Source organism: Canis lupus, chromosome X (genome assembly GCF_003254725.2).
Source record: "Canis lupus dingo isolate Sandy chromosome X, ASM325472v2, whole genome shotgun sequence".
NCBI lineage: Eukaryota > Metazoa > Chordata > Mammalia > Carnivora > Canidae > Canis > Canis lupus.
This window is the reverse complement of record NC_064281.1, coordinates 92,287,672-92,306,759: the sequence shown is the minus strand read 5'-3', so window position 1 is coordinate 92,306,759 and position 19,088 is coordinate 92,287,672. Positions and strand designations below refer to the sequence as shown.

At 49.4% G+C, this 19,088-nt stretch overlaps 2 protein-coding genes across 2 annotated transcripts; one reads left to right on the top strand and one right to left on the bottom strand.

Moving 5' to 3' along the window:
• Window positions 1-10,034: 10,034 nt before the first annotated feature.
• On the bottom strand, window positions 10,035-13,808 carry NDUFA1 (NADH:ubiquinone oxidoreductase subunit A1). Its single transcript, XM_025431503.3, has 3 exons — window positions 13,605-13,808; window positions 12,591-12,680; window positions 10,035-10,169 (listed from the first exon to the last, which is right to left on the bottom strand). The coding sequence occupies exons 1-3, from the start codon at window positions 13,704-13,706 to the stop codon at window positions 10,149-10,151; spliced, it is 213 nt and encodes a 70-aa protein (XP_025287288.1). The 5' UTR covers window positions 13,707-13,808; the 3' UTR covers window positions 10,035-10,148.
• Window positions 13,809-13,901: 93 nt separating this feature from the next.
• RNF113A (ring finger protein 113A) lies at window positions 13,902-15,119 on the top strand. The gene has a single exon (XM_025431502.3). It carries the CDS (start codon window positions 14,022-14,024, stop codon window positions 15,066-15,068), a length of 1,047 nt encoding a protein of 348 aa, XP_025287287.1. The 5' UTR covers window positions 13,902-14,021; the 3' UTR covers window positions 15,069-15,119.
• Window positions 15,120-19,088: the final 3,969 nt, after the last annotated feature.

The following is a 19,088-nucleotide window of genomic DNA, read 5'->3' as shown; positions in this document are numbered from 1 at the left end:
TTTCAATACAGGGGCCCCGCTGAGGCCCCGAGAGTGCTGACCTGGTGCTGGCTGGCCTCCCGACTGAACTTCTTCCTTACACCCGAATTCCGAGGTTAGGACCTCCCCTGTGTGCTTGGTTGTTTTCAAAGATGTCTTTTATGAATCTAGGATGAGCTCCCAACGTCATGAGTATCAGCACAGAACCAGAACAATTTACTTCGTATTTCTTCATCTCCTTGTCTACAAAATGGAGATAATAGTGCCTGTGGAATAAGGATTTTTATGAGGATCCAATCAGACGATCTTCATGTGAAGACAGCAGTGCCTGGTGCATCATAAGCTGTCAGATGGTTTTTCTAGTTTTGTTATTAATAGCAGTAATAGTATTAAGTGTTCTTTTAAATGGTGCAATTGAAACTTGTTGGCCTTGGGGTGCCTGGGGGGCTTAGTTGGTTAAGTGTCTGCTTTGGGCTCAGGTCGTTATTCAAGGTTCAGGATCGAGCCCTGCATCATCGGGGCTCCCTGCTCAGCAGGGAGTCTGCTTCTCCCTCTCCCTCTCTCTCTGCCCTTCCCCCTACTTGTGTGCACGCTCTCTCAAATAAATAAAATATTTTTTTTAAAAAGTTGTTCGCCCTATGTTAAGACGCAGTTTTATTTTATTCATTTGATTAATCTGTGAAATCCCTCCATCTCACAACCCCTGCTTTTGACCACTGTGCTTTGTGTACAAAGTGCTTGGCTTTTCACCCTAAGACAATCAATCAGTCTCGATCCCAGTGAAGAAAGGAAAGCGATTTTCTAAGTGTCCTTCTTATCCAGGACTAAATGCTGAGCTCGCTGCCTGGAAGACACCACACGTGTTGTTGTTAAGGTCTTATGCACAGAACCTGCTAGTTCAATGGTGGAGTGCGGTGGGGGCTGGGGCTGGAACGGAGAAGGGTGGAAGGGAGTAGTGTGGCTTATAGGAATTCAGCCTCTATTCCCAAACAAAGGGTTTCACAACCTAGCTCTACCACAGACTGGCTTTGTGACTTTCGGTAAGTTGTTTCACGTCTCTGAGCTGCATGTGTATGATAGGGATCTTAATAGCAGTCACTTCAGGGGAGCCTGGTGGCTCAGTCAGTTGAGCATCTGCCTTCGGCTTGGCTTGTGGTCTCAGGGTCCTGGGATCGAGCCCCAAGCCAGGTTCTTGCCCAGGGAAGAGTCTGCTTCCCACTCTGCCCCTCCCCCTCAACCCCCCACCCATGCTCTCTCTCAAATAAATAAAATTTTTTAAAAAATAGCAGCAACTTCATACCACTGATAAGATGAAACAAGGTGGGTGGCCCAGTAGTTGAGTGTCTACCTTCGGCTCAGGGCGTGATCCCGGGGTCCTGGAATCGAGTCCTACATGGGGCTCCCTACAGGGAGCCTGCTTCTCCCTCTGCCTATGTCTCTGCCTCTCTGAGTGTCTCTCATAAATAAATAAAATCTCCAAAAAAAAAAAAAAAAAGGATGAGATGAGGTGATTCACAAGGAGCTTTCCGAACAAGAAAAGACACTTTAAGTGGGCAATAAACATTAGCTACCACAATCAGGGTGGTAAAGACCAGCCACAACAGAGAAAATCAAAAAGTAGAGGAGTCAAAGAGTCCACCGCTTCCCCAAAGCTGGGCAAATTTGCCTGGGACAAGAGGGACAGGTGTGTGTTGAGCTGTCACTGTTTAGGCCCAGTGCCCAGCAGCCAAGCCAGGAAGAGGACTTGTGTGACACTGTCACCGGAGAGCATACCCGCCCCAGAGCCACAAATGGTCTTGGCTACGATGACCTGCCTCCCTTCTGCTCCCACACAGCCCATCAGACCAGGCTGTGAACTTTCTAGTGCTACAGCAGGCCTAGACCCACAGCTCCGCGCCCCGGAATTTCCTAGGAGAGACCCAAGAGGGGGAGGGCTAGGCTCCCCAACAGATGCATTCCAAAAGGGCAGAGCTCCAGCTTCCTCTGTGTCAAGCTTTTGCAGGTGAAGGCAGCGGCACCTTTCCTGAGAAGCTGTGGGCCTCTGGTGAGAGGTGTGGGGTGAAGACCAGGCCTGGGAGGGCGAGCACTGGGGTTCTTAACTGCCTGGAGGAGAAAGACACAAAGGCAAGTGACCAGAAGCTCCTTGTAGGCAAAATGTGTTCATGGGGGAAGCCAGGAGAGACGGCATCTCTTTGGGGTGCCTGGGTGGCTCAGTGGTTGAGTCTCTCTGCCTTCGGCCCAGGGTGTGGTCCCGGGGTCCTGGGATCGAGTGCTGCATCGGGCTCCCTGCATGGAGCCTGCTTCTCCCTCTGCCTGCGTCTCTACCTCCCTCTCTCTGCGTCTCTCATGGATAAATAAAAATCTTTAAAAAAGAAGAAGCAGCAGCCGCCCCTTTGTTTTTTTTTTTGTAATTTTTATTTATTCATGATAGTCACAGAGAGAGAGAGAGAGGCAGAGACACAGGCAGAGGGAGAAGCAGGCTCCATGCACCGGGAGCCTGACGTGGGACTCGACCCCGGGTCTCCAGGATCGCGCCCTGGGCCAAAGGCAGGCGCCAAACCGCTGTGCCACCCAGGGATCCCCAACCGCCCCTTTGAATCGGAAACTTAAACTCCGTGGCCAGCGCTGACCTGCCCTGGCCCTGCGCTCTCCACCCTGAGAGGCCTTGGAACCCAGGCCGCCGAGGGCCGCTCCTGCAGGCGGCGCCCTGCTCTGCTGCTCTGGCTCCTCCTGGGCGCAGGCGAGCGCGGCCCCCGGAGGTGCAGGGGAGGAGAGCGGGGCTGGGGGGTCCGTACAGGGGAGGAGAGCGGGGCTGGGGGTCGGTGCAGGAGAGGAGAGCGGGGCTGGGGGGTCCGTGCAGGGGAGGAGAGCGGGGCTGGGGGTCGGTGCAGGGGAGGAGAGCGGGGCTGGGGGGTCCGTGCAGGGGAGGAGAGCGGGGCTGGGGGTCGGTGCAGGGGAGGAGAGCGGGGCTGGGGGTCGGTGCAGGGGAGGAGAGCGGGGCTGGGGGGTCCGTGCAGGGGAGGAGAGCGGGGCTGGGGGTCGGTGCAGGGGAGGAGAGCGGGGCTGGGGGGTCGGTGCAGGGGAGGAGAGCGGGGCTGGGGGTCGGTGCAGGGGAGGAGAGCGGGGCTGGGGGTCGGTGCAGGGGAGGAGAGCGGGGCTGGGGGGTCGGTGCAGGGGAGGAGAGCGGGGCTGGGGGGTCGGTGCAGGGGAGGAGAGCGGGGCTGGGGGTCGGTGCAGGGGAGGAGAGCGGGGCTGGGGGTCCGTGCAGGGGAGGAGAGCGGGGCTGGGGGTCCGTGCAGGGGAGGAGAGCGGGGCTGGGGGTCCGTGCAGGGGAGGAGAGCGGGGCTGGGGGTCGGTGCAGGGGAGGAGAGCGGGGCTGGGGGTCCGTGCAGGGGAGGAGAGCGGGGCTGGGGGTCCGTGCAGGGCCGGCGCGGCCCCTCGTTCCCGGGAAGGAGCCGGGGCAGCAGGTCCGAAGCCCCAGGCCCACGTCCCCGCCCCGCCCGGGAGCCTCCGCTCGGGGCGCCCTGCAGGTCGTCGGAGCCCGCGAGCCCGCCCTCCTGCTCCGACAGCAGCCTGTGGGCCCCTGAGAGATCGGGGAGCCTGGGCACAAAAACGTGCCACCGCCGGCGCGGACGGGCCACCAGAGCGTGCCCCGCGGCCCCAGGGCCTCTGAGGCCGCCTGGCCGGGCGCACCTCGGGGCGCGGGGAGGCACCTCGGCTTGCCCTGCGTGTGGGAAGTGGGGGTGAGTGGGCCGAGGACGCTGTGCTCACCAGACAGTTGCTTAGGAGACCAGGTCTCTTAGGCCGCTTCTCCCGGGAGCACAGCTGGGGAGGCCCCGAGGCAGAGGCGGTTCCCGTCGGAGCCACCCCCAGGAGGGGCGCTCTGGGGGAGCCCACACCCTGGGCCTGCGTGTCCCTTCAGTCATTTTCACTCCCTCTCGGTGTCTGCCTCCCTCCTGCTCACCTGGTGGCCCCTCACCGGGCTTCTTCTCACCTGCTATCCTCCCTGAGTCTGCCTAGCAAGGCTGGCCATGGCCCTGAACCCTGGCCAGGTGCCCGCACCGTGGTCAGGTGAACCCGGTCAGCCGGCTGCCTATCTTAAGCCCCCCGGGGTGCACAGGTGGCAGGCACTGTGGGCAAGTGAAGGTGAGGAGAAAGCCCCCCCTTCACCCAGTGCACCCCTTCTGGTTGGGAAGACAAGGCACGCCCATGTGAAAAGAGAACTAGCGAGGCATGTTGGGTTTGGGCAGGTCCTGGGCCAGTGTGGCTGCAAGACCTGGCTCCGCGTCTAACAGGCTGCCCGGCTGTCCTGGGAAGGGGTAGGGGGAGGCCGGAGCTGGGGGCCTTTCCCGAGCTGAGGCCCTTCCAACAACAGTAAAGGCAAGGACCCGGAGTACTGTGCTGGTCGTGTGGTCTGTCCCGGGTGGGCGGATCCCTGAGTCATGAGGTCCCGGAGACCTCTGAACCTACAAGCCCTCCGGGAGCACACACGTCTGCCATGGACGGGGCGGGCGCCTCCTTGAACAGCGCTGGACTTCTGACGGCGCCTGCCTGGATTCTCATCCCCAGTCGGAAGTACAGTGGGCCGCTCTTCCAGGCCCTGGATGCAAACTCCAGCCTTGCTCGAGCTGCCTGAGCCACCCTACCCCCAAGTCGAGCCTCTTACTGGTAAAGAGGGGACTGGGCTGCTAGGGGCCACCTGTTTTCTGGCCTCCAGAAAGCAAAGGTATTAGGCCTAGAAGGAGAAATCTCTGTGGAATGAAACCGATGTTGCCCAGCCAGGTGTAGGTGGCACACAGGCTGGGGGCTGGGGGCTGGGCAAGGTGGACCAAAGAAAATCTTAAATACATGGGAAAGATGTTTGTTTTCTTGGGGCAGTCATGTTCGGTGTTCCACTGTCTTCCCCCTTTTCTGTTGTCGTTGGAATTATAATTCTTCGGGGTCATAATTGAAATCGCATGCTTATTTGTTTTTTTTTTTAGATTTTTTAAAAATTTATTTATTCATGAAAGACACAGAGAGAGAGAGAGGCAGAGACACAGGCAGAGGGAGAAGCAGGCTCCGTGCAGGGAGCCCGACGTGGGACTCGATCCTGGGAGTCCAGGATCATGCCCTGGGCCAAAGGCAGATGCTCAATCGCTGAGCCACCCAGGGATCCCTCGCATGCTTATTGTGAATTTTATTTTATTTCTCTCTGACCCAAATGTAACTATTGGTTTCTTCATGGTTTCTGGAACTGCAGAAGAACTGCCAAGAAACAAGACAACAGAGGAAACAAAATGTGTTGCAACTAATAAAGCAACAGTTCCCTGGGTTTACACAAGTAAGACCTGCTAGGCCATCTTCTCATGTGATGCCCTGAAAAGAACAATTAGGTCTCCAATCCTGAACCAAGATTTGTGGGAATCCCAAAAGCAATGATTTGGCAAAAGAGCCTTTGTTGGTGGCAAAGCATATTACAGCCGACAGCATCAGACACAGAGGGTACACAGATATGCCAGAGAAACCCTTAACAATTATAGAGGATGCAAACATAGCATTAGATTTATTCTTTTTTTTTCTAATTATTCATGAGAGACTCAGAGGGAGAGAGGCAGAGACACAGGCAGAGGGAGAAGCAGGCTCCCTAAGGGGAGCCTGATGCAGGACTTGATCCCAGGACCCTGGGATCACGCCCTGAACCTAAGGCAAACGCTCAACCACTGAGCCACCCAGGCGTCCCAGAATTGGATTTATTCTTTATGGGAATTTCCTTGTCTTTTATCAGCAATGCACCAAAATGTGAAGGTTGTAAGAACATTCTGAACCCCAGCTCAGTACGCTATAGGGTCTGTTTCAGCTTTGTCTAGAAAGCAAAGGAAGAGAGTGCCCTAAAAGAACTCTCTAGCGAGTGCAAACCTCAGAGATGCGGTATTTGGCCAGGGCGGGTGTGAGAGTGAGTGAGAGGGAGGAGAGGAGCGCTGCACAAGCACACACACCAGCCAAGGAGCAGAATGCCAGACTCTGGGTATCTAAAGTCCACATCGACATATCTGGGAAGAAAAATCTCGAACTGTTCCATATGTAACTGTTCTTGTGTCTCACAAAAGCGCAGGAGAATAATTTGTGTTCTCAGGACACATCAGGTGATAGGAAATCTTGAAAAGCAAGTGATGCCCAGCTCTCAGCCCCCAGCCCCTGTCCTTATCCAGAAGCTTCCTGTTGAGGGCGGGCTGGCTTCAATCTTGTCCACTTGGGCAGCCCCGGTGGCTGGCGCAGCGGTTTAGCGCCGCCTTCAGCCCAGGGCGTGATCCTGGAGACCCAGGATCGAGTCCCACATCAGGCTCTCTACATGGAGCCTGCTTCTCCCTCTGCCTCTCTCTCTCCCTCTCTCTCTCATGAATAAATAAATAAAATCTTAAAAAAATTTTTTTTCCACTCATCACCTCCCTGCAGAAGGGAGCAGGTGGCAGCTGCCGAGAGAGGTTCTCACAGTGGCGTGAAGCTGGATTCTCCTCTCTGCTTTCAGAAAATACCGGCAGAGCAATCAGTGTCTTCACTGAACTTTGTACTGCCTGTTGTCTTTGCCTGCCCTGCCCTGGGAATACCTTAGTGGTGATCATTCATTCTAAGAGGGAACCCCAGGCTGCTGCACTTGGTTATGCCCTGGGTTATGCCCCGACATCCCACTTGGGTAAGTGCCTTTTGGGGACCTAGGAGTGGACTGGGCCGCTCTTCAGGGGGTGCTCACAGGGCCAGCCACGATCCCTTCCACGTGCACAGGACTGCAGTTACAAACCACTTCCCGCACAGGACTTCTCAGGGTCCCCGATACCCGGGGCCGCAGGCAGGGCACATCCTATCCTCACCTGGGCGACGGGCGGCCTGAGGCCCAGAGCAGGGAGGCGACTTGCCTAAGGCCGCACGGCCCGGGAGGGTGGGGCCCTCCGAGGCTCAGGTCAGCTCCTGGGGCGGGCGGTCCCGAGCCGCAGAGAAGCCTAGAAGCCCTGCTGGCCTCTCCCACTAGGTGTCAGCAGCGCCTCATGGAAACTGTGTAAACTCCGCAAGTGCGCCCCGGGGCAAACTCGCCGCTGGAGAAACCCGCTTCCGGCCGGCGCGTGCCCGGCGGCAGCTCACTCCCGCCTGCTGCCCTGCGGGGAGGCGGGCGCCCCGAGGGGGCTGGACCAGGCCCTTCCGGCTTCCCTCTGCCCTAGTTCTGCACCCCCGGCCCTAGGTCTTTCCTGCGCAGCCGCGCGTCTGTGTCCCCAGCCAGGCCGTGTTCACTGCGTGCAGTGGCCCCCCTCGGTTGTTTATCTCGTAAAAGGCTTAGTGTGGGCATCACCTGGACGCTTACCCTAAGCCCTTTCCCCTCCCCCTCCCCCCAACCGCCGCCCCCTCCCCCGCAGAATCGAGCCCTTCTTGCTCCCCGCACCTTCTGCAAACTTCAGTTCCTAGCGCCCCTCACCCCATCCCGTCGCTGTTTCACCCCCTCCTCTGAGCTCCTGAAGGGCTGGCTGAGTCTTACTCCAAGCTGAAGCCTGGAGCCTGGCGTGTAGCGTTTGCTGAGCGGTGTTTATTGAAGCAAACCCCAAAGAACAGCTCAAGGTACACTGCATTGGGAGTCAAAACCCCAGGAGTCCAGGCCCACTTCTGCCACTAGTTGGCTAAGTGATCGCTTCCCATCCCTGAACCTTGGTTTCCTCATTTGGGGAATCGGAATTTGGACTAAATGTCTAAGGGTCCTTAGAAATTGGATTCCTGGGGCGCCCGGGTGGCTCAGCGGTTGAGCGTCTGCCTCCGGCTCAGGGTGTGATCTCGGAGTCCCGGGATTGAGTCCCACACCCAGCTCCCTGCAGGGAGCCCGCTTCTCCCTCTGCCTGCGTCTCTGCCTCTCTCCTTCTGTGTCTCTCATGAATAAATAAAAACCTTTAAGGAAAAAAAAATTAAAGACGTGCCACCCTGGCGCGTCTGGGTTGCTCCGTACACTAAGCGTCTGCCTTTGGCTCAGGTCATGATCTCCAGGTCCTGGGGTGGAGCTCCACATCTGGCTCCCTGATCAGCGGCAAGTTGGCTTCTCCCTCTCCCTCTGTGATCTCCCTCAAATAAATAAATAAATATCTTAAAAAAAAAAAAGACAGTGAATAAAGCCAAGTGAGTGGTGTTTCCCAAGCATCACTTCAATCTTTTTTTTTGCCAAAAATAGACTTATTTTTCAGAGAGCATGCGGGTGCGGGGGGGTGGGGGGGTGTCGTGGCAGGACAGTGGGAGAGGAATCTCCAGACTGCCAGCTGAGCATGGAGCCTGATATGGGACTGGATCCCAAGACCCTGAGACTGTGACCTGAGCCAGAATCAGGAGTTGGAGGCCCAGCCATTGGAGCCACCCAGACGCCCCACATCATTTCAATCTTAAGAGCAGAGGGATGAGGGGGGATCAGCAGCCAGACCACCTCTGTCAGAGCTGATATAAGAAAACACTTCTGGCTGATTGCACTTGCAAAAAAAATCAAGAGAAATACAGGCTACAAATCACCACTATAATCTCAAGCTACAGTGTTTGTTTGGTTCACTCTTTGGCAGCAAAGTATAATGAGGCCACATTTGATAGCAGGTGCCACAGACCAGGGAGGCGAGTTATTCAGGCCCAAATGCTGAACCTGACCAACTGATTTCTGTCATTTTGTGGCCCTTCACTAGACAGCCCAGAATCCATTTAAGGAGATACTCTTAGTGGATGATCCCTAGCTATAGTCACAGTAGACAGACAATAGACCTAAAAATCCAGAGACTTAGGGATAGATTAGGTGTCAGTGTCTTCCACATCCTTATCTGTACTGCCTGCCCTCTTCCTCTCCAGAACTAGTTCTAACAACTAAGGGAGGCCTGTGCACAGCTAAATGCAGACTAGAGGTGTATACAGTTTGAAATCACGACTGCGTCTTTCCTCGGTTTCATCACAGGACGGCACGATGTAAAGAAATGCTCAAAGTATGAACACCACCTCCCTTTTCTGTAAGCCCTGCCCTGCCGCATGAGTTCAATGGAGCGCATCCACTGCAGGTATTTTAGGTCACCAGTCCATCAAAGGTTAAAATGGATAAAAGATGGGAGATAGTGACTAACAATTTAGTTTTCTCACCTAGAGGTCCTGTGGTCACCTGGGGGGCGGGGTACACACACACACACACACACACACACACACACACACACGGGTATTACTGTCTCTCTAGGAGTTAGACATTTTCAAATCTTTGTACTACTGGGTTATGTCTAGTGTTGAACATGTATCTTTTTTTAAGATTGGATTCATTTATTCATGAGAGACACAGGAGACAGAGACAGAGACACAGGCAGAGGCAGAAGCAGGCTCCATGCAGGGAGCCCGATGTGGGACTCGATCCTGGGACCCCAGGATCACGCCCTGGGCTGAAGGCAGACGCTCAACTGCTGAGCCACCCAGGGATCCCATGAACATGCAACTCTTTATTTCAAGTAGTCAGTACACTCGTTTGAATAAAATGATTGCTGTCACTGCTCTCCACTAAAACAAAAATCAACACTTCAGTGAATCCTGTGTTAGATGCAGAATGCATGAAAGTTGAAGGTACAATCTCAGTTTTAAAAGCATTCCACTTGGGGGCACCAGGCTGGCTCAGTGGGAAGAGCATGCGACTCGTGATCTCAGGGTCATGAGTCTGAACCCCACATTCGGTGTAGAGATTACTTAAAAAAAATAATAATTAAAAACCTAATAAAAGCATTATACCTGGAATTTAACACAATAGGAATCATCCAGAAAAAGAACCAGAAAAAAAAGGACTACTTTTTCTGTATTCTCCTAGCAATCTCTGAAGGAATGATGTCTTTTTAAATATATTCCTATCTATTCCAATAGTAACAACTGCCATTTATGACACGTTGGGCAGTGGGAACAGGGACAGGTACTTGCTGAATAGAATAGATCTATCTATAATTTTAAGCCTCAGTTGCCTTCTATTTTTTTTTTAAGGTGATAAACCCACATTGGGTGAATGGCTTGAGCTTGTATAGTACCCATGGAAAAAAATAAAGAAAGCCTTAGATTTTACTTTTTGTTTTTATTATGTACTACATTAATACACTGCATAACCTTCTAGAAGGGGTAGATGAACCATAACCGAGGTATTTTTCATCAATCAGGAAAATGCTTCCTTAATCGATATTCTCCAAACCCTGAAAAACAGTATAAAAAGGAAAATGTGAGAATTCTGTTGCCACCACAGATGGACAAGTACAGACATACCTCAGAGATACTGTGGGGTCACTTCCAGACCACTGCAGTAAAGTGAGTCAAAGGACTCATTTTCAGTTGTCCAGTGCATATAAAAGTTATGTTTACACGATGCAGTAGTCTATTAACTGTGTGATAGCATATGTCTAAAAAAATAATGTACACACCTTAATTTTAAAGTTCTTTAGTGGGGGATCCCTGGGTGGCTCAGCAGTTTAGCGCCTGCCTTTGGCCCAGGGTGTGATCCTGGAGTCCCAGGATCAAGCCCCACATCGGGCTTCCTGCATGGAGCCTGCTTCTCCCTCTGCCTGTGTCTCTGCCCCTCTCTGTCTCTATGTCTATCATGAATAAATAAATAAAATATAAAAAAAATAAAGTTCTTTAGTGCTAAAAAATGCTAACCATCATCTGAGTTTTCAGTGAGTCGTAAGCACTGATTGCAGATACCACAGCAAATAAAGTAATAATAAAAGGTTTGAAATATTTCAAGAATCACCAAAATGTGACACAGAGACATAAAGTGAGCAAATACCGTTGGAAAAATGGTGCCAATAAAAAAAAAAAAAAATGGTGCCAACAGACTTGCTCCATGCAGGGTTGCCCCAAACCTTCAATGTGTAAAAAACACAGCATCTGTAAAGGCCAAAAAAATGAGCTATGCCTGTACTCTTACTTCCAGTGTCATCAAATGGCATTCTCTATTAAAGTACTTTCACATCCCACATTTCTCTAACTGCAACAATAAACTGAATTTTATAATCACCAAAGTAAAAAGAACGACCTATGATGATTTCTAGTCTCCATTTTCTGACAGCACCAAACATCCCTTGATATGTAAAGTCTCCCCCTTCCCAGCAGAATTAAGACCAAGTTACCATCTGGATCCTTCGGAGATTAAGGACAGTAAGGTAAAACCATCAAAAAAATAAGTAACAGCCACCCCGAGGAAGATACTATTAACCTCATTCTATTTTTTTTTTACAGATGAACAGATGGAGACTCAGTTTCAAAGGAAGAAAGGAAGGAGCAGAGTCAGAATTCAAGGTCAGGGACCCCCAACTCCCTAACTCTTGCCCCACAAGCATGACACTGTTTATACCGAAGATTCACTCTCTCTGTACTTAGTTCACAACCAAATACTTCAGAAACTAGAGAGTAAAAGATTCATCAGGGATGACATTTCTTCCAAGTGTTAAAATAACACAGTCCAGGTATTTTGTTTACGATTGTAGGCAGAACCCTCTTAAGAGAAATGAAAACTGCCTAGTCCTAGGAGCCACTCTATAGAAATTCTGATTTGGAATCTTCACTTTATCTCATATGGCCAGCTGATTCTGATGGTTATTCTTGGACCACACTGAGAAATACTGCTTCAGTTGAATAGATCTCTCAGCGTGTTCATTAGGTGATTCTCAAATAGCACTGTAGGGAGAGGCAGATCAGCTAGGTTGGGTCCTTACAGTGTTATTTCATCACTCAGACCCTGTTTTCTCATCTATAAAATGAAATTAATATTAACCTAGGTTCACTGTGAAGAATAAATAAGGAGAAAATATTAAAAAGTAACTACTTTTTTTTTTTTTTACAAAAAATAACAGAGATGGACTCCTACAAGATCTAAGAACATATATCAGGTTTAATCATATGAAAATGCTACCGCTTGGCCATTTCTGACCTACAAAAACAGCAATTCCACAGGATTTAATGAAATTTAAAATCATAGTAATCATAGTAATACCATATGGTATTGGGTGCAGGAACTGGCAAACAATGGAGTATAAAAGAGGGTATTCATGAAAGAAGATCATGTGAATATGGAAGTTTAGTTTACTAGAATGGTATTTCAAATAAAAAGTGGATTGTTCTATAAGTGGATAATTGTGACAACTGACTTATCTTGGAAAAAAGTTAAATCCTGTGATTTCACATTATACCCCCAAAATGACCTGTAGATGGGTCAAAGCACTAAATGTAAAATAATAATAATAATTGGAAAAGTCTTGAGTAGTGAAGCCATTTGTAAGCAAGACATAAAACTCAAAATCCTGAATGACAAAATATGATAAACTGAGCACCAAAATTAAAAACTATCTGATGAAAGACATCATAAAGAAGACAGAATGGTAAAAAAGATTTGCCCCATATAAAACAGACAAAAGATTAATAACCATAATAAAGAACCCCCATAAAAAACAGCAACAGAACAGGCAAAGCCCATATGTAGACAATCCACAGAATAAAAAATACAAATGATCATTAAGACAAGACAAATGCAAATGAAATTAGCTCTGTAAAACATCTGGCAAAGCATTACCAGAACCCATCTCAACCCTGACAGATGATTAGTATCAAAGCCATCTTACCTTTGACACATAGTAACGATTAACTCCAGAGACTCGCCTATCTCTTTGCATCAAACTCCACTGATATGGATAATAGGCAACCCTTTTTTCCTACAATTAAAAGAAATTATTGCACAATGTTTATGAAAATGAATGACCCAACAGAAAGCTATCAGAATTTATAAGTGACACTCTAGAAAAATGGGATCATCATTGAAACAAAAAACAAATTAAGAGCAGATCCTAAACATTTTTTTAAATTGAAGTTCGATTTGCCAACATGAGAACAGATCCTAAATAAGACCGGACTATTAAACTTCAAAATTAGGATGGTAACCATGAGTTCTTATACTTTCTATTTTAACCAGCGCCTGTTTTTTTTCCCGTTCCTCCTTCCCTCCCACCTCCCTCGCCCTCCTACCCCCCGTTTTAAAGACGTGACTACTTGTTTCCTTTTGGGACGCCAATGAGAAGAAACAACAGCGGTAGATCACACGTGAAGATCACAAAACCAGAAAGCGAATACATTATAACCTGTAGTCAAGCGATAACGTGAAGGGCTAGGAGGAGAGGAAAGTTACGGTCCTGATGTGAAAAGCAGGATCTTGCGGCAAATTCCTAAAGGCTTGGGAAAAAGGGTGGGGGATAAAAAATGTCAAGGTAAAAACTTAATTAAGGGTAGGGAGGCTAAAAGCCGAGAAGCTACCAAGATGTGGATGTGAGAAATTACAATTTTAAAAAAAGGATCAGAGATCCGAGGGAGTGCAGGCAAGACTAAAGCGACGCCCAGGAGTTGGCCCACCTTCTTATCTACCTTTCCAGTTCTCAAACCTGCTCTGCCCACTCTTCACCCAACAACTAGCTGCTTCTTGCTAGAGTAGAATGTGGTTTCCGTCGGGTTTCGTTCCGCAAGCCTCCGCTTTTAGGCGACACGAAGACAGCTCGACAGCTCCTCCGGACCCCAGTGGCCTCCCGCCGCCCGTTTTGTAACGCCAGTCCGCGGAGTCGGCCGTCGGGCCGGAGAGGCCGCCTTACCTTGCCCCCGTTAGTGAACCTGTGGATGTGCGCCGTGGCTATGCCGGGGATGACCAAGCACACGGCCATGACGCCGATCCCGGGCAGAATCTCGAACCACATCGCACCGCGGTTGGCAGGGCCAAACCCTTCCTTCCCCACCCCCGGCAAAGGTGACCGCGCCTCGGCTCCTTCCCAGTAGGCTCCGCGGCGGCCTCCCTGCGGGGCGGGGCCACGCACGCCCCCGGGAGGATGCGACGGGGGCCCGCGGGGCTCAAGAGTGGCGCGCGCTCGCACCTTGGCGTTTTCGTCCTCGCGCAGTCAGCTTCGGGCCGCCCAGTTTGTTCCGGGTGGCGGCCGAGCGCGCTACGTGCTGTGACGTGAAGAGGCCCCGCGTGGCCGAGCGCGCCATTGCCTTCTGGAGCTCCAGACGCTAAGATGGCAGAGCAACTTTCTCCGGGAAAGACCACAGACCAGGTGTGCACCTTCCTCTTTAAAAAGCCTGGTGGACGAAAAGGGGCTGCAGGCCGCAGAAAGCGCCCGGTCTGCGACCAGGAGCCTGGAGACAGCAGCAGCAGCAGCGACGAAGGTAGCACTGTGGTTCGCCCCGAAAAGAAGCGGGCGATCCACAATCCAATGATACAGAAGACTCGTGGCAGTGGTAAACAGAAGGCGGCTTACGGCGACTTGAGCAGCGAGGAGGAGGAGGAGAAGGAGGAGGAGAACGAGTCCGAGAGTCTTGGCGTGGTATACAAGTCCACCCGCTCGGCAAAACCCGTGGGACCGGAGGATATGGGGGCGACTGCTGTCTACGAGCTAGACACGGAGAAGGAGCGTGACGCACAAGCCATCTTTGAGCGCAGCCAGAAGATCCAGGAGGAGCTGAGGGGCAAGGAAGATGACAAGATCTACCGGGGCATCAATAATTATCAGAAATACATGAAGCCCAAGGATACGTCTATGGGCAACGCATCCTCCGGAATGGTGAGGAAGGGCCCCATCCGAGCTCCCGAGCATCTACGTGCCACCGTGCGCTGGGATTACCAGCCCGACATTTGTAAGGACTACAAGGAGACTGGCTTTTGCGGCTTCGGAGACAGCTGCAAGTTCCTCCATGACCGTTCAGATTACAAGCACGGGTGGCAGATTGAACGTGAGCTTGATGAGGGTCGCTATGGTGTCTATGAGGACGAAAACTATGAAGTGGGAAGCGATGATGAGGAAATACCATTCAAGTGTTTCATCTGTCGCCAGACCTTCCAGAATCCAGTTGTCACCAAGTGCAGGCATTATTTCTGCGAGAGCTGTGCACTGCAGCATTTCCGCACCACCCCTCGCTGCTATGTCTGTGACCAGCAGACCAATGGCGTCTTCAATCCAGCGAAAGAATTGATTGCTAAATTGGAGAAGCATCGAGCTGCAGAAGAGGGTGGTGCTTCCGATTTCCCAGAAGACCCCGATGAGGGTCCGATCCCCATCACTTAATTTTCCTATTATTCTCACACCTCAAAATAAATCTTTGTTTGGAAATCTTAATTCATCATGTCCTTCCTTTCTAGAGAAAGTGAAAGGAAAAGCCGGGTGGTGTAGTGGGGTCCTGGATGGACGGCTTGTAAAGCCTCCAGGTAGGTACAGTCTGGATTTTTACCTGTTATATATGCTGCCTGGGTGTAACATAACCTTTCAGAACCCTTTGGCATAAATTCAGGGGATGGGAGAAGTTCGACAAAAGAGCTAGCTAGAATTTGCTTAAAGTCAAGCAGTAATTGAAAGCAAGAACTGAACCTATTATATCACATTTCTGTATCACTTAATAGTTTAGGAAAGTACCTCCATGCATTAGCTCGATTGCGAGCCTGTACTACTTCGAAGTCGGCCCCAGTTAAGCTGTGCGTTTGGGGGGTGGGGGGTGAGTGGGAGAATTGGGGGGGGGAGCTAGTAGATAGCACCCAAGTGCATGTATGGGAAATGGTCCTTGCTCTCTTTAAAAGCACAATAAATAAATAAATAAATAAATAAATAAATAAATAAATAAATAAATAAATAAATTTTAAAGAAAGAAAGAAAAAATAAAAGCACCATAGGTAGCCACCCTTCCATGAATGATTGAGAAGGCTTATGCTATGCTGCCCAGTATGATAGCCACTAGCTTCATGTGGCAGTTGAGTACCTGAAATGGGGCTGGTAGCCACTGTATTGGACCCTGCAATTCTAGACTGAACTTGTAAGCCAAATTCAGAGGGCAAAAACCTAGCATTTGATAATCCACTGTCTGAAATGGTGTTCTCACAGACTGTAAGACAGCTGATCATGTTAACCTATGTGCCTGTCTTCCCAACGAGTTTGTGAAGTTCTCAGTGACTAACCCAGGGCCCGGCACATAACAAAAAAAATAAACCCAGAGATGTTTAGAAAGGGATATTGGGGCCAAAGCGTTGAATCCAGGCTGAGGACCTTTGACTATATCCTGTAGGTAATGAGATAGCAGAGATTTAGGGAGGGCAACACAATCAGACTTTTTTTTTTAATGTTAACTGTGGTTGCAGGCTATCGGATAGATTATAGGAAAATGGAAGACAAGAGGCAGGGAGGCCGGTTAGACCAAATGATGAATAAATTTTTATTGACCTGATTAGTATTTGTCCTGATCCCAGGACACAGATGCAATAATAAGTTGTGGGTTAGAGTTTTTAAATTCACTCATTAATCCACTCAAATATATTCTCTGAGCACCTCTTCTGTGTCAGGCACTGTGCTTGGCATAGAGGATATTAGCAAACAAGATAGACGGAGCTAGACATCAAACAGTGACAGGTGTGGGGCATCTGAGTGGCTCAGTTGGTTAAGCATCTGACTTTTTTTTAAAGATTTTATTTATTTATTCATGAGAGACACAGAGAGAGAGGCAGAGACACAGGCAGAGGGAGAAGCAGGCTCCATGCAGGGAGCCCGATATGGGACTCAATCCCGGCACTCCGGGATCACACCCTGAGCTGGATCAAAGGTAGATGATCAACCGCTGAGCCACCCAGGCGTCCCAAGCATCTGACTCTTGATTTTGGCTCAGGTCATGATCGCAGCCTCCCAGCTCAGAAGAGATCTGCTTGAGTGGTTTAGCGCCTATCTTCAGCCAGGGTGTGATCCTGGAGTCCCAGGATCAAGTCCCACATCGGGCTCCCTGCATGGAGCCTGCTTCTCCCTCTGCTTGTGTCTCTGCCTCTCTCTCTCTCTCTGTGACTATCGTGAATAAATAAATAAAATCTTTAAAAAAAAAAAAAAGACTGAGCCATCCAGGCACCCCTGTTTAACTTTTTTTTCCCTGTTTAACATTTTTTAAAACATTTTTTTCTTAAGTGAAATTCACATAATATAAAATTAACCAGTTTAAAGTGAACAATCGGGCATCTGGGTGGCTCAGTTGCTTAAGCGTCTGACTCTTTATTTTGGCTCAGGTCATGATCTCAAGGTCGTGAGATTGAGCCCCACATTGGGCTCTGTGCTCAATGCAGAGTCTGCTTGTCCCTCTCCCTCTGCACTCCGCCTGCACACCCTGTCGCTTGCTCTCTCACACACACAAATGAATAAATAAAATCTTAAAGTGAACAATTCAGTGGCATTCAATAGATTCACAGTGTTGTGAAACTATCACCTATACATATATCCAAAACATTTTCATCACCCCCACAGAAAACTCTACCCGTTAAGCAAATGTTCCTCAAATATTCCTCATTTTCTCCTCCCCACATCCCCTGGCAACCACCAATCTGCATTCTGTTTCTATGGATTCAGCCATTTGAAATATTTCATATAAACATAATCATACGATATGTAATCTTTTGTCTGGCTTCTTTCACTTAACAATGTTTTCAAGGTTCATCCACATTGTAGCATGTTTCAGAACTTCATTTTTGAGGCTGAATAATATTCCTTTATCTGTATAAACATCAATTTTCTTTTTAGCCACTTATCTGTTGATGGACATTTGTGCATTTTCCACCTTTTGGCTATTGTGAAGAGTGCTACTCTGAAAATCGGTGTACATATATTTACTTGAGCACTTGTTTACAATTCATCTGAGTATTCACCCAGGAGTAGAATTCCTGGGTCATTATGGTGAAGCCATATTTAACTTTTTGAAGAACTGCCAAATTGTTTTCCACAGAAGCTGCACCATTTTACATTCCCACCAGCTATAGAAGAGGGCTCTAATTTCTCCAAATCTTTGCTGACATTTGTTCTTTTCCCCTTTTTTTAAATTTTAATTTATTTATTCATGAGAGGGGAAGAGACACAGGCAGAGGGAGAAGCAGGCTCCCTGTGGGAAGCCTGATGTGGGACTTGATCCCAGGACCCCAGGATCACAAACTGAGTTGAAGGCAGATGCTCAACCACTGAGCCACCCAGGTACCTGTATTTTCCCTTTTTAGTCATCCCAGTACATGTGAAGTACCACAGTTTGGATTTGGGCTTCCCTAATGACTAATAACAATATATGCAAGTATTTTCTCCAATTCTGTGGAGGTTTTACTTTATTTTTGGTATTCTTTACTTTTTTTTTAAGATTTGTTTATTTATTCATGAGAAACACACAGAGAGACAGAGAGGCAGGAGCCTGACATGGGACTCGATCCAGAGCTGAAGGCAGCGCTAAACTGCTGAGCCACAGGCTGCCCTGTTTTTTTTTTTTTTATTTATTCAGGCATCCCGAAATTAAAACATTTTGTAGGGGGATCCCTGGGTGGCTTAGCGGTTTGGTGCCTGCCTTTGGCCTGGGGTGTGGTCCTGGGGTCCCGGGATCGGTCCTGCATTGGGCTCCTTGCATGGAACCTGCTTCTCCCTCTGCCTGTATCTCTGCCTCCCTCTGTGTGTATCTCTCATTAATAAATAAATAGAATCTTTAAAAAAAATAAAACTTTTTGTGTTTCAAAGAATACCAAAAAGGACGCCTGGGTGGATCAGTGGTTGAGCGTCCGCCTTCAGCTCAGGGTGTGATCCCAAGGTCCTGGGATTGAGTCTCATACTGGGTTCCTGCGGGGAGCCTGCTTCTCCCTCTGCCTATTTTTGTGTCTCTCATGAATAAATAAAAAAGTTTTTTTTAATTGGGAAATGTAAGTAAGCCTTCCTAATATTTTGGATATTCTGGATCTCTTATAATTCTTTATGAATTTTTTAATCAGCATAATTTCCACAAATAAATTAGGGGAGATTCTGAGAGAGATTGCATTGAACCTATACAACAACTTAATAATACTAATATTAATTTTCTGATCAATGAACACAGGGTGTTTTCTATTCGTTTTGTCTTTCTAAGATTTTGAGAGAGAGAGAAAGAGCAATCGTGCACACGTGTGCATGAGCAGGGGAGGGGCAGTGGGAGAGGGAGGAGCAGACTCCCCACTGAGCAGGGAGCCTGATGTGGTTGATCCTAGGACTCCAAGACCATCACCTGAGCCCAAGGTAGACACTTAACCAACTGAGCCACCCAGGCTCCCCTCTATTCATTTT